The following is a 15,000-nucleotide window of genomic DNA, read 5'->3' on the forward strand; positions in this document are numbered from 1 at the left end:
ATTGGAAAACCAACTTTTATAGTTTCGTTCGGATATATAACAAATAATGTTATTTATTTATTTTTCATATCTTAATTTTTATATATATATATAAATGAAACATCAAAAAAAAAAAAAAAAAAAAGAAAAACCGAAGAAGCTGAGAACAAATGATTTAATAAAATCAATAAATAAATAACATATAATATTATAATTAAAAATAAAAATGGCAGGAACCTTAAATTTAAATGATTTAAAAGATGAAGCTATATTATATTATGAAAATGCTTTAAGTTATGTTTTTTCAAATTCTAGTGATGAAAATAAAAAGGAAATACCATTATGTGTTATATATCCGAACGAAACTATAAAAGTTGGTTTTCCAATATATTCTATTAAGAATATAAATAAAAATGAAAATGTTATGAATGAAGATGATAATAATAATAATAGATTTAATGAAGAACCATTAATTACATACGCATCAGAATCTAAATATTTATATCCTAAGAAAGTTAGGTTATTTTATGGTTTACTATACCTATTAATATTTTTGGAAATCTTTGTTACCCTATATTTTAAAGGTAATAATAATATAAATTAATCAATCAAAAAAGAGAGCGAAAAAATGAAAAAAATAATGTATTTTGTTTGAATTGTATATGGAAGTATATCATATACAATATATTCACATATGAATATATACATATATATATATATATATATATATATTATATGCGTGTATTTTATTTTTGTAGATAATATAAATTATATTACTAGTGGAGAAATAAATTTAGGACAAAGAGTAATTTATACTTTGATGTGTTTATCTCATTTTTTAGTTATAATGTCAAAATTTAAAAAATGTAAATCTTATTTATTTGATATATATACATCATTAAGTTTATTTTTTTTTATATTATCTGTTTTAACAATTAATTGTTTTAGTAGTGCTTTCATTTCCATAATACAATTTTTTATTTTTTATTTACATCTCAAAATTAATTTTTATGTTATGCCTCAATCATGTGTTATTCCTCCATAAAAGAAAAAAAAAAAAAAAAAAAAAATTAATACAAATATATTAATATATATTTTATTTAATTTATATATTATATTTTAATTTTATTTTGTTTTTATAAATATATATATATTTATTTATCATTTTGAAATAACTACTTTTTGGTATAAAAAAAATAAAAATTGTACAAAAATTTATATAGTATCCCCCCGAAATATAAGACAAGAAATATATATATATATATATAAAGAAACATTATTATGTTAAGCATTATATTATGCTTATATTTTCCTTGTCTAAAGAAAACTTTGGACACATAAATTAAACACATAGAATGTATTCAAGTGTTTAAATATATGTATGAATTAAAAACAAAAATATTAGAAAAAGATATCGAAAAATATCAATAATTATAAGAATATGTAAAAATAATTTAATATATCATAATGTATCATAATTTATATGTAATATATATATATATATATGTGTAATGAACTGAAATGAATATCCAGTACACATTATATAATATATACACTTTCTTCTTGTTATGACGAAAAAAAAGAATTCTTAATATCTTTAAAGAAAAAACTATCATTATAATAATTTTATATTATAATATTTGATTTTTAAAAAAATGTATTTGGGAAGTGTAAAAAATTTCGAAGACGAATTTTTATGTAAAGGGGAATATAAACAGGTCTATTTATCCCTAGAACAAAATGAGAACAATGAGGCTATAGAAATAGATATATGTTGTGATAATAATATTTATGATATTCTTCAATTTTGTAGAGAAAAATATGGTATATATGGTGAATATATTATTGATAGTTGTGGTAATGTAATACATTCGATAAAAGATATAATAGATGGTGATACCTTATATTTGAAAGAAAAGAAAGACGATATGAATTTTTTTTCAAAAATAAAAAATAATTTTATTGTAAATGATTATATAGTAGAAAAGAGAATAGGTTCTGGTGGATTTGGTATTGTATTTCAAGGTGTACATATACAAACAAAACAAAAGGTTGCATTAAAATTTATTCCTAAGAGTAATTTTTTAGATGTAACAGATGTACATAGAGTATTTATTGAAATTCAAACATTGAGAGGATTAATACATAATAATATTATTAAGATGTATGATGTAAATCATTTTCAGAATTATGTATGTTTAATAATGGAATATGCAATAAATGGTGATTTAAAAAATTATATTAAAAATAAGTTTAATGGATTTTTATCTGAAAAAGAAGCTCATGATTTATTTCTTCAAATTGTTAAAGGCGTATATTATTGTCATTCTAAACATATAGTACATAGAGATTTAAAATTAGAAAATATATTATTAGATGAAAAAATGACATGTAAAATAGCTGATTTTGGATTATCAGATTTTGTTAATGTAGATCAAAATATTAAAACAGAAGCAGGAACAAAAGCATATATAGCACCAGAAATAATTTTTAATCAAACAATTAATTATTCAGTTTTTAAATTAGATATATGGAGTTTAGGAATTTTATTATTTATTATGACACAAGGATTTGCACCTTTTCAATATATGGAAAAAGAACTCAAAAATTTTGAAAGTAATACACTTAATTATGCAAATGATATATCAGATGATTTGAAAGATTTAATATCATTAATGTTGAATGTTGATCCTAATAAAAGACCAATCATAGTAGAGATACTAAATCATAGGTGGTTTGAAAATTATAAGGAATCATAGTGTAAACCTTAACGAAAAAAAAAAAAAAAAAAAAAAAAATTAATAACTAATATGTTATAAATAAAATGAATAAAATAAAATAAAAAGCATATAGTATATATTAAAATGATTTATTTATACTAAAAAAAAAAAAAAAAAAAAAATAGGATACAGAAAAAGAAAAAAACAATATACATATATAATATTTAAAAAAATAATTCCATTTAAATATTGCCATTTTAATTACCTTCCCATACATAATAACTACAATTTTTACATTAAAAATAAATATATCTTTATATATATATATATATATATATATATATATATATATATATATATATATATGTTTCTCTTTTTATAGTTGAGAATATATCAAATTAATTTTCTTGTGGTTATATTCTCTCCACACATCATACAACAAATGTATTATTTTAAACTTTCTTTTCTTCATATATCTTGTTTTTAATATATTTTCTCCAAGAGGATATTGATCTCTTGTAGTATTAAGTGGTGTATACAAAAAAACCGCATATTTTTCATTCTTATATTCGAAATATATATCAACTAGAAACCCTTCAAAATCAATTAATTTTTTAACATATTCAAATGTAGGAATATTTTCATTTTGTATATGGTTGTTATCAGATGATAATTTTTGGGATGGCAAATAAACAGATTGTAAATTTTCATTTAACAAGTTTTCATCTATATGCATATCATTACGTTTTGATATTTTCATATTATTATGAACTGCTTTAGATAATAATTCTTCATTTTCTTTATTCAATGTATTTACAATTTCATTTGCAAATGCGTGAGGATATTCACATATTTGCAAATCCCAGTAATATTCCCTTAAATTATTAAAAATCTTTAGAACATTATGAGATTCCAGAATAGAGGAATCAACTATATTCATATATGAAAGAGAAGAATATAAAAGAGCACATCTCGGGTCATATATTTTGTCAAAATTTATTATTTGTAATACAAATTTCCAAAACTTACTATCAAAAAATTTATTCACACAATAACACCATAAGATGTCAGAAAGTTCTAAGTGACAAAATTGATGTATTCTCTGTAATATTTCATATTGTAAGGAACTTAAAAGTGAATAAGAGGAATAAAAATAAAATGTTCCATATGTATAAGCTATTTTTGATATATGTTGTGGTGAAAGATCATACAATTTGTTTAATAAACATGATTGTAATAGAAAATGTAATTCTTTACTACCACATCTAACTAAGGCATATGAATAACATATATTAGCTAAATCTTCTGATGTAAAAAAATTTAAAAAGTTACGATTTCGAAACGATGTACTTATTTCTCCATTTTGATAATCCTGCTTATTATTATCGTGTTCGTTATAATTTTTATTATCACTTTTATTATTATTTTTATGTCTCTTTCTATTTCTCCTATTTTCATCCTTTTCTTCCCAATCTAATAAATATTTTTCAACTGCATCATGAAAATCAGTATTTACATTTCCCTCATTATCTATTGTTCTACCAATAGTTGTTGATATTCCCAGCAAACTATTCGATAATTGTTTAGGTGTCATGTTTTGAAAAACTTCTAATGCTTTATTTTTTAATTCTACATATATATTTTGATCGAATTCTATTTGTTCTCTTCTTTTATTCTCTACCGTACTATAAGCCCATATTAGCATACTAATAGTTGAACTACTAAAATTCTTTATGTTTTTTAAAACTACTTGTTCACTATATTTTAATAATAAAGGGAAATCTTTAAAATATTTTGCATTTGTCCATAAGGCATTTAATAAAATGGATAAAGGAACCGTTATTATGTTGTTGTCTTGTAATTCATAAGGCAATTCCTTCTTATCATTTGTGTGCTTTTTATCACATCTTATTTCTCCATCCGAATGAATATGTTTATAACCATTTTGTTTTGAAAATATTTGTAAAATTGACTTTAAAAGATCATTCATTAATAATTTATCAGATGCATTAATATTTTGAGAATACAAGTAAAATAATTTAAAAATTTGTACTTGAGTAAAATTATTATATCTTTTATATATTTCATTTTTACATTCTTTAAAAAATTGTATATGTTTATAATTATTATTGCTTACATATTCTAAAATTTTTATAAAATTATTATTGTTCATATTTTTCACCTTATTTTGTATCATATGTATATACATGTCTATAAATTCTTTATTACTACAATTATTATGGTTGGATGATATAAAATGGTGATTCCTTTTTTTATTTGAATTATTTAGATATATATATCCTAATCTGACTAAATATTTTTCATCAAGATATTTCAAATTCTCCATAAGTTTATTTATAACTAATGAAGATAAATCTTTAATAGGATATATATTTATTCTTTTTATGATATACCAAAAATTAATAATATCAATACATGGAAAAAAATATATCTTCTTATACACTGTATTTAATATAGAACAATATAATTTTTCATATTTCTTATTCTTAAGGAAAAAAGAAGAAACATATTCTTTCCAACATTTTTCTTTGATATTTAAGTCTTCTATATATATTATATAATCATAATATATTTTTATTAATATTTTTATATTAAACTTATTTATATCAATATTAATAATATGGTTATCTTCTTTTGTGTTATTTTCTTTGGTGTCAGGATAATTTGCACTTGTCACATAAGTGTTAGGATTATTATTTTCTTTATCATTTATACTGTTAATAACTTTATTTTCATCAATAAATTTATATATCGTGTCATTTTTCCTTTCTTTTTTATTAACCATATTGGTGTATATGTTTTCCAAAATATTTTTATCACCATGATAAGATGTATTAATAGTCATATTCTCATTACATTTTGTATTAATGGTAATACAAGGACTATTCATATTGTTATTTTCTTTTGCATCATTTTTATTATTATTTATATTATATATATCATTCCTTTCGAGATTCATTTCATTTGCTTGTTCCCCCATATCATTATTAAACCTTTGAATATTTTCAAAAAATATCTCATCATTACATTCATCATCCAAACTTTCTATTTTGTCTGAATAATCTTTTAAATTTTTATTCATATATTGTGTAAAAGTATTATATATAAAATTTGGATTTTCAAGTTTCATAATTTCTGAGTGTTCATAATAACCATAAAAGTTATAAAATATTATTTCATATATTTTGAATAATAAAAATATATATTCATGACTTTTTAGTTCATTCAAGTTTTTCTCAAAATGATGTATGAGTTCCTCTATATTATTTGTAAAAAGTATGTGTTTTAATTTCTTGTCATTATCAAATTTAATGTAATCACTTAATAATAATGATGGTTCTTTATCACTTACATTTTTATTTAAACCATCGTAAGGAAATTTTTCCTCAATTGTATAATCATATTCATAGATACTTTTTAAAGTTGAATAGCTACGACATTTTATACTAATTAACTTTTTTAAAAAATCACTTGATAAAAATATTTTCCTATAAATATTATTATGAACTAAAAAACACCGTTTCGCTAAAAATAAATACATAATAATATATAAACATATATAATGTAATATATTATATTAAATTATATATGTTTGTGTTGGTATTTTATTTTAAAATGAAGAAGAAATGAAAAAAATTAATAAAAACATTTACATTTATCTATAATTATAAAATATATAATTTATTATTATTATTATTATGTATGATTTAATTATAATATAACAAATATTTAAATGAAAACTATACTTTTTTTTTATATAATAAATTAGTGGAATTTTTTTTTTTTTTATATATTCGATGCCTTCTACACATAATCCATAAAATATATATTTTTTACATTATACGTGATATTGAAAAAAGATATTTTCTTTTTTTTCTTTTTTAATTGCATTATATTAACAACTAGAAAAAGCAATTTATTTAAAGAAGAAAAAAAAAAAAAAAAAAAAAAAAAAAAAAAAAAAAAAAAAAAAAAAAAAAAAACCAAGGAAATAGATATGTATATGAAATAAATATAGATATATTATTTTATATATGTTGATATTATAATCTATCCATATTACATTTTATTTCAAAATGTAGGATATATTATATATTATGAATAAAAATATATATATTTCTCTTCATTTTTAAAACGTGTATTTTACTAATAATATTATTTTTATAGATTCATTAATGAATGTGTAATGAATCATGATATTATTATATAAATATATAAATCAACATTATAATATTTATTAGAAATACATATTTATTATTATTTTTTTTAATAAGAATATTCCAAAGATTTAACGTGCCAAAAAAATAGAAATAAAGGAAAACAATAAATCATTTAAAAAACGATTAATTGATTGATTGATTGCTTATTTTATATAAAAATTTACAATATAAAGGTATACTTTTATATTAGTTCTTATAAAAATTCATATTAATGAATAGATATTTTCAACAAGAAATATTAGTAACTGGAATATTATTACGTTTTTTTTCCATTTAAAATTTTTCATATAATTTATTTAGTAAATAAAAATTATGTATATATTATAAAATAATATATTATAATATAACATAGTTATGATTTTAAAGGAAATAACTAAAAAGTAAAAATAAAATAAGATAAATTCATATAAATAGTCAAATGAAAATGTAAATAATATTTTGAAATAGATTATTTTTATTTTGTATTCATATTTTCCTATTTACCTTTTTGCACCTTCACACCTTAAAAAAATACATACGGTATTTTATTTTATTATTATTATTATTTTTTTTTTTTTTTGGTATTACACATATATATGTGCACATATATAATCAATATGGTACAAAATTATATAATATAATATAAATAAAAGAAAAACAAAAAAAAAAAAAAATGTATATAATGTATATAATATATTTTTATATAAATATGAAATGTCCATTTAATATATTTTTTATTTATTTTTATTTTTTTTCTTATTTGTTATTTGATTTTTGTTCTTTGTCATTTGTTATCTGTTATTTGTTATTTTCTTTTTTTAGTTATTTCTCTTTCTCTCAATATATCTTAATTTTTTTTTTTTTTTTTTATTAACCCTTCATAATATTTAATATTATTTTAAATGGCTGTTTAGAATTTTTTTTTTTTTTTTTTTTTTTTTTTTTTTTTTTTTTTTTTTTTTTTTTTTTTTTTTTTTTTTTTTTTTTTTTTTTTTTTTTTTTTGTTTACCTATTAGCTTAATTTGTTTTTAACATTTTTTTTTTGTGAAGATTTATATTTTCACTTTTCCTTTTATTTTTTTTATAATAATTATGAACACTATATATAGTATATTTTTCAAACGATAAATAAATTTTAAACATATAAAAATTGTAAATATCATTTTAAAGTTATAAATATTTATAATTTATTGTTTTGTTGTTATTTTATGGAAAAATATTCAAACAGTTCTGATCCAAGAACATCGATTTTATCAGAACAAAATATTAACACCACAGTAAGGGTATGTAAAATAAAATAAAATAAATCATTATATATATATATATATATATATATAATATTAAAACGTGCTTATTTTATGCATGTGATAGTCTAATGTGTTACATGATTATTTAATTTTTATTTTATTAATTAATATATTATTGTCTTTTCTGGTGTATGCTATTTATACATTTATGTATTCCTTATATATATATATATATATATATATTTCTTTAGATGAAAGAAAACGTAAATAATCAAGGAGATAATAAAAACATCCATGAACAAAATAAATATGTGGATTATAATATGTATGAACAACCAGAGAATATGAATTTAATAGACCCAAATAACTACGGGGCCAATTTAAATAATTTTAGAAATGGAGAAATAAATACACCTTCCATTAACTTATATAATGGAGAAGGCTATATGAATGCTAATAATGATTTAATGAGTAAACCACATGGTTCCCTTAATCTTGCATCTATACCAACAAGTGATTTTGAATATTATGAATATGTAAATGGACCAATAAATCCCAATGAAGAAGGGTATTATTATAATAAATTTCCAATGAATAATAATTTATCTATACCTAAGAATGATAATGTAATAAATGGTATGAATGATAATATGTATAATATGATGTATAATATAGATGATAATTTAAATAAACCATATCTACATGTAAATGATGAATATATTAAAAAGGAAATGAACAGTTATAAAGAAATAAATAATTTACATAATATGTATGAATATATAAATAATAATAATAATATTAATTTAATAAACCCACAATATATGATGGAAAATTATCATTCTGATTTATATAACAATTTACATAATGTTCCATTCAATCCACAAATGTATATGAATAATTTTCATAATAATGAAAATAATAATAATAATGTACCATTAGATATATACCCTAATGAATCATTTGATAAAAATTCACATGAATTAGATAATAGAGAAAAAAAATTTTCTAAACTGAAACAAATAAATATGAACAAAAATAATTTACCTAATATAGATCAACTTCAAGCTATTGTATGTTTACAAAAACTTGAAGAAATTCCAAGTCCTTTTTTAAATATTAGTGAAATAAAATATTCGGTCAGTGCTTATTTTAACTCTTATGATGATATAATAGAAAAATATCAATCCAAATTTTATAATTGTAAATTAAATCAATCAATATCATCTTATGCTGATTGTGATTTACAAAATGAAATCATTAGTTTACCATTCAATAATGAAGAATTTATTTATTTAAAAGTTATCGAATCATCTATATATAAAACGGAAGTAATAGGAAGATTACAATTAAAAGTTAAATCCTTATCTCAGGAATATCCTTTACGCATTCCAATTATTGGAGATGATGGAAATTCCAAAGGCTTTCTTATAATGAACTTTTTTATAACATCATCTTATTATAATATAAAAAATGATATATTAACAGATAACCCAACATTACAAAATAAAACTAAATCGGCAAGATTAAGAAGAAGAAATCAAGGATTTCATTTTTTTGAAAATTTTACCAAATGGTGTTGTGAAATATCGGATCATAATATAAATTAAGGATTAAAAATATAAAGTCTCATGAAATGAGTATAAATGTGATAGATATATCAAATTGATATTATATATATATATATATATATATATGAATAATTCGCAATATTATAAATGAATAAAAGAAAAACACATAAATGGATGCATATATAAATTATTATATTCTTTAATTGTTTGTATTACTATGTTACTACATGATAATATATAATTGGAATATATGCACCATGTGTGTAACATATGTTTAAAAAAAAAAAAAGAAGATATATATAAAATTTTAAAATAAAATTTAAAGTAGAAGGATATATTGTGATAAACTCACGTTGTATTTTTATTCTTATATTATGTTAAACCAATGTTATATTGTTATTCTTATATTATGTTTTATATTTATATTATTAATGTATACTTTTGAGTTATAATTTATTTATTATATATATATATATATATTTTTTTTTTTTTTTCATAATTTGTCATATTTGCATTATCGACAATCAGGCATTTAAAATTATTTTATTAAAAAATAATTAAATTATAAATATAAATTGTAAATGAATAAATACGAAAAAAAAAAAAAAAAAAAAATGTATCCTTCAGGTAGATGCTTTGTATTTCACATTTCGAGAAACTAAAATAAATGTATAATTATATATTACAAGGAATGGTAATATTTTTTTTTATAGTATCTATATAATATATATATATATGTATTAATCTTAAATTACATATATTTCAAGAATAATAATTAATATAAAAATTCATAAGATTGAATTTGTTGTTATTATAAAAGTTTAAATATGTTATATTATTTTAATGTTGAAAATATATAATTTATTTTTTATTTCTTCATTAAAAATGACATTATTAAAAAAAAAAATATATATAAAATAATATGTATAACTATTTCATATAAAAATACTATTGAATTAAAATTGTAATAATAAGCCTTAAATATACTTATATATAATATAATATAATGTAATATGTTTTGGTAAGAATTAACTTCTAAATAATCCTTATCTCATCACTAATATATTTATGTAAATAAATTTATATATATGTATAATTATGTATATATACTATTTCTTTTTTTTTTTTTTCCTAATTCAAAACAAAATATATGAATTTAATATACAACATTTATATAATAACAATTATGCTGGTGTAGGTTTGAAATTGTGTATACTGGTGACCAAAATTTTTAAAATAATAATATTTAATATATTTAACATATTATATATATATATATTTCGAAATAATATATTAATTAGAGATTTGGGAAAAAAAAAAAGTAAAAGAAAAAAAAATATATAAAATATTATATATATAAATAAATATAAATAATTGTACTTAAAAAAAAAAAAAGGGGGGGGGGAGAGGAAAACAAGAATTATTCTTTGGTTTCCCATTTCCAAACTTTTGCATTACCAGCTAAAAAAAAAAAAAAAAAAAAATTTATATATATATATATATAAATGGATATTTATATGTATGCCTATATAATAATTGACACATATAAACATATAAAACTTTCAAATATATATAACTATATATAAAGAAGAATTTGCAATATATGCAAACATACAAATATGTATATATATATATATATATATATATATATTTATATTTATTTACCATTGGAAAAGATGACAATAAAATATGGTCCAGATAAAGATATAATAAAATCTGGATCATTCAAATTAAATTTCAAGGATGCAGAATCTCTGTCCTTTAAATAACCAAATGGATTAAATTCGGGTAATGAAAAAGTATATAAGGCTTTATTAGATCCATAAATTAGTATGGGTACATTTTGATGATTGGTTAATCCAGCCATACAATATATAGGTAAGGTATTCATTTCAAAGTGTCCTTCTCCCATAAGACTATAAGCTAGAATTTTCCCTTCACTCATGGCTGTAATAATATTTGCTTCATATTGTATAACTGAAACAACATTACCATATTTACATTTAAAATTATTGACAATTTCTAAATTTAATAAATTAATGATAGTAATACTATCTCCACATACCCATAAATTTCTATTATATTTATTATCTTCAGTATTGTTATTATTTATATTTGTAGCAGCTTTAGGGGAAATAACTTCAATCATTTTATAAATTTTTGTTTTTGTTTCTATAGTTTTAATAGCTACAAAGCTTGAACATGTTTCATCATATTTCCAAAATTTTACTTCACCATTTATACATGATGATATAATAATACCATCAATACAAACAATACTATATATAGAATCTGTATGGGCATAAAGTGTCGATGCATCTGAAGAAGGTAGATGCATAATTTTTATTAAACCATTATCTAACCCCGCAAATATACATTCTTCTGCATATAATAATGATAATACTCTCTTCTTTTTTTTTTTCTGCTTAGATTTATTATTATATTTATGTTTCTCATCACCATAACTTTCCTCTTCTGGGGTTAATTCAAATTCAATTTTCTTTAAATGTTTTATATCTATCTCTTTAGTACCCTCCCCTGGTACGAAAATCCACACATTAATTGTATAAGGTGCTATAGCAGTAAATAAATATATTTCATTATTTGGTCCATGAACTATTATTGCACTATCGATGTATGATCTTTGTAAAAAAAATGTGTCGACTAATTTTAAATGGTGTAAATTTCTAAAAAAAAATGTACGTTTTATAAAAAATTGGAAAAAGGAATAAAAAAAAAAAAAAAATTATATATTTTTAAAAACATACACATTAAAAATGAATGGTACAGAAAAAGGAAAACAAAACAAAAAAAAAATTAATATAAATATATAAATAAATAAAAATAAATATTTTTATACATTATATATTCATTTTATTTATGATTAAAGTGAAACGAAAAAAAAATAATATGTGGGAAAAAAAAAATTCAATCCGAAAATAAACATTATTCTCATATACATATATTAAATGTGTAATATAATATATGTTTATATTTTATAGGATCGAATTCCCATAATTGAAGAAAAAAAAAAAAATAATAAATAAAATAAAATAAAATAATAAAAAAAAAAATTACATATATTTGCTCTATAACCATTCCATATTCTTTTTACTCTTTAGTTTTTTCTTATTTTATTATTATTATTATTTTTTTCAACAAATTTTTCCATTTTCCTTTTTTAATTTTATATGGTTAATTTTTTTCTTTTTTTTTTTTTTTTTTTATTATTTTATTTTACTTTATATTATTTCATTTTTTTCTGATCTTTTTTCTTTTTCATTAATTTTTTTTTTTTTTTTTTTCTTTTTCCTTTAATTTTTTCTATTATTTTTCACTTCACAAATATATATACATATGCACACGACATTTGTTATGTATGTATAACTATATATGTATATAAAAATGTATATGTCTAATATATATATATATATGTAAATGTATTATTTTTTTATTTTAAAAGTATTCAAATAATTTACTTGCAATCATTTATAAAACGGCATGCTCCTGAAGTAGAAAAAAAAAAGAAATTTTTATAATATATTACAAAAAAAAATAAAAAATATAAATAAATAAATATATATATATATAATGAACATATTATAATTCGTTTTCTTCTCTCATAAATGTAACGATATAAACTTTTAACCTCTTAATGTATAATGTGGACAAAAAATTATGGACTTATCTTTATTAGGTCCTTTTTTGGGGTAGTAAGATCTCCGATTATTGTTATTCTGTGTTTTACTATTACTATCAGATCCTATATGAAGGTTGAAAATATATTACAGTTTAAATAATGACATTATAAATATAAATATATATATATATATATATATATATATATATATATATATATATATGGTTATATTATAGGTACTATATTTATATATTATACATTTGTGTATTATCCTTACCATTTGCATATCTGTACTGAGATTTATACCCATCTCTAACATAATTACCTCTCATATTTTTGACCTATAATAATAATAACATATGATTAAAAAATTTAAAAATTTTGTTCTTTGCTTTTTTGGGGGTTGATTATAATATCCTTATATTAATATTACAACATTATTTGTACTATTCATAAAGATTTCATATATTAAATATGGATATTACAAAATATATATATATTATTATTATTAAGATATGTACATAATTATAAATTTAATTTCTTCTGTATTTTTTTTTAATTCTTACATTATAAATTGCTATATATAATTTTATATATTAATATATTCCCTTTTTCTAATTATATATTATACGTATATAATATTATTTTATAATAGTTTTTGTTTTCTTTTTTAACATAAATAAAAACAAATTATATCATATATAATAAAATATATATAATTATATGATTATGTATATTTTATTATATAAATATATTTTCTATTTTTACAAATATTCAAATGTATATATAAATATAAAAGTTCTTTTATTTATTCGTATATATATATAATAAAACTTTTATTTTTTTATATATAAATTGTTACATTTAATTTTTAAAGGATTTTATTTTATTTTATTTTAATTTTTTTTTTTTTTTTTTCTATTTATATAAATAATAATTATAATAGATATTATTTTATATATGTATTAAATATGGAAAAACATGAAATATTTGTTTTATAATAAAAATATATATTTTTTTATTATCATACATATTTATAAAATAATAATTTATATGTATTATATATAATAATAATATAATATTATATATTAATATAATTTATATGAATTTTTTTTTCTTTTATATATAATATATATATATTTATTATAAAAATATATTAATTAACGGATGATTAAAATTTATGGATTTATATATATATATATATATATATATATATATTTATATAAAATATTAATATATATATATTATATATATATATATAATTATACATAATATATGAATTATATTATATTATATATATAATAGTACTTTTTTGCGCAAATATATATTTTATATATATAAGTATATATACAAAAAAAAATTATATTAAATTTGGTGTAAGATATTAAAAAAAAACAAAAAATAAAATAATGATTATATATGATTTTACGAAATTTATACAATAAATATATTATATATAATATATATTAATATATTTATGTATATAAGGGAAAAATAAATATACGGATATACATTTATATATTTATATAGATATATTATAAAATGATATTTTCATTTCTACATAAAAAAAAATATATATATATATAAATATATATATTAATAAATATCATAAATTCTGTTCCTTTT

The 15,000-nt window shown here is 18.0% G+C and overlaps 5 protein-coding genes across 5 annotated transcripts; 3 read left to right on the forward strand and 2 right to left on the reverse strand.

Moving 5' to 3' along the window:
• Window positions 1-205: 205 nt before the first annotated feature.
• PGSY75_1315000 (hypothetical protein) lies at window positions 206-1,024 on the forward strand (the record flags this gene model as incomplete). Its single annotated transcript, XM_018787214.1, has 2 exons — window positions 206-563; window positions 738-1,024. The coding sequence occupies 2 exons, from the start codon at window positions 206-208 to the stop codon at window positions 1,022-1,024; spliced, it is 645 nt and encodes a 214-aa protein (XP_018639956.1).
• A 610-nt stretch (window positions 1,025-1,634) lies between these two features.
• On the forward strand, window positions 1,635-2,738 carry PGSY75_1315100 (serine/threonine protein kinase; the record flags this gene model as incomplete). Its single annotated transcript, XM_018787215.1, has 1 exon — window positions 1,635-2,738. One exon carries the CDS (start codon window positions 1,635-1,637, stop codon window positions 2,736-2,738), a length of 1,104 nt encoding a protein of 367 aa, XP_018639957.1.
• Window positions 2,739-3,075: 337 nt separating this feature from the next.
• PGSY75_1315200 (hypothetical protein) lies at window positions 3,076-6,261 on the reverse strand (the record flags this gene model as incomplete). The annotated part of the gene is made up of 1 exon (XM_018787216.1): window positions 3,076-6,261. The coding sequence occupies one exon, from the start codon at window positions 6,259-6,261 to the stop codon at window positions 3,076-3,078; it is 3,186 nt and encodes a 1,061-aa protein (XP_018639958.1).
• Window positions 6,262-8,127: 1,866 nt separating this feature from the next.
• PGSY75_1315300 (hypothetical protein) lies at window positions 8,128-9,773 on the forward strand (the record flags this gene model as incomplete). The annotated part of the gene is made up of 2 exons (XM_018787217.1): window positions 8,128-8,202; window positions 8,418-9,773. 2 exons carry the CDS (start codon window positions 8,128-8,130, stop codon window positions 9,771-9,773), a joined length of 1,431 nt encoding a protein of 476 aa, XP_018639959.1.
• Window positions 9,774-11,154: 1,381 nt separating this feature from the next.
• PGSY75_1315400 (putative zinc finger (CCCH type) protein) lies at window positions 11,155-13,706 on the reverse strand (the record flags this gene model as incomplete). Its single annotated transcript, XM_018787218.1, has 5 exons — window positions 11,155-11,195; window positions 11,400-12,421; window positions 13,214-13,241; window positions 13,384-13,497; window positions 13,652-13,706. 5 exons carry the CDS (start codon window positions 13,704-13,706, stop codon window positions 11,155-11,157), a joined length of 1,260 nt encoding a protein of 419 aa, XP_018639960.1.
• Window positions 13,707-15,000: the final 1,294 nt, after the last annotated feature.

Source organism: Plasmodium gaboni, chromosome 13 (genome assembly GCF_001602025.1).
Source record: "Plasmodium gaboni strain SY75 chromosome 13, whole genome shotgun sequence".
In the NCBI taxonomy this organism is placed as follows: Eukaryota; Apicomplexa; class Aconoidasida; order Haemosporida; family Plasmodiidae; genus Plasmodium; species Plasmodium gaboni.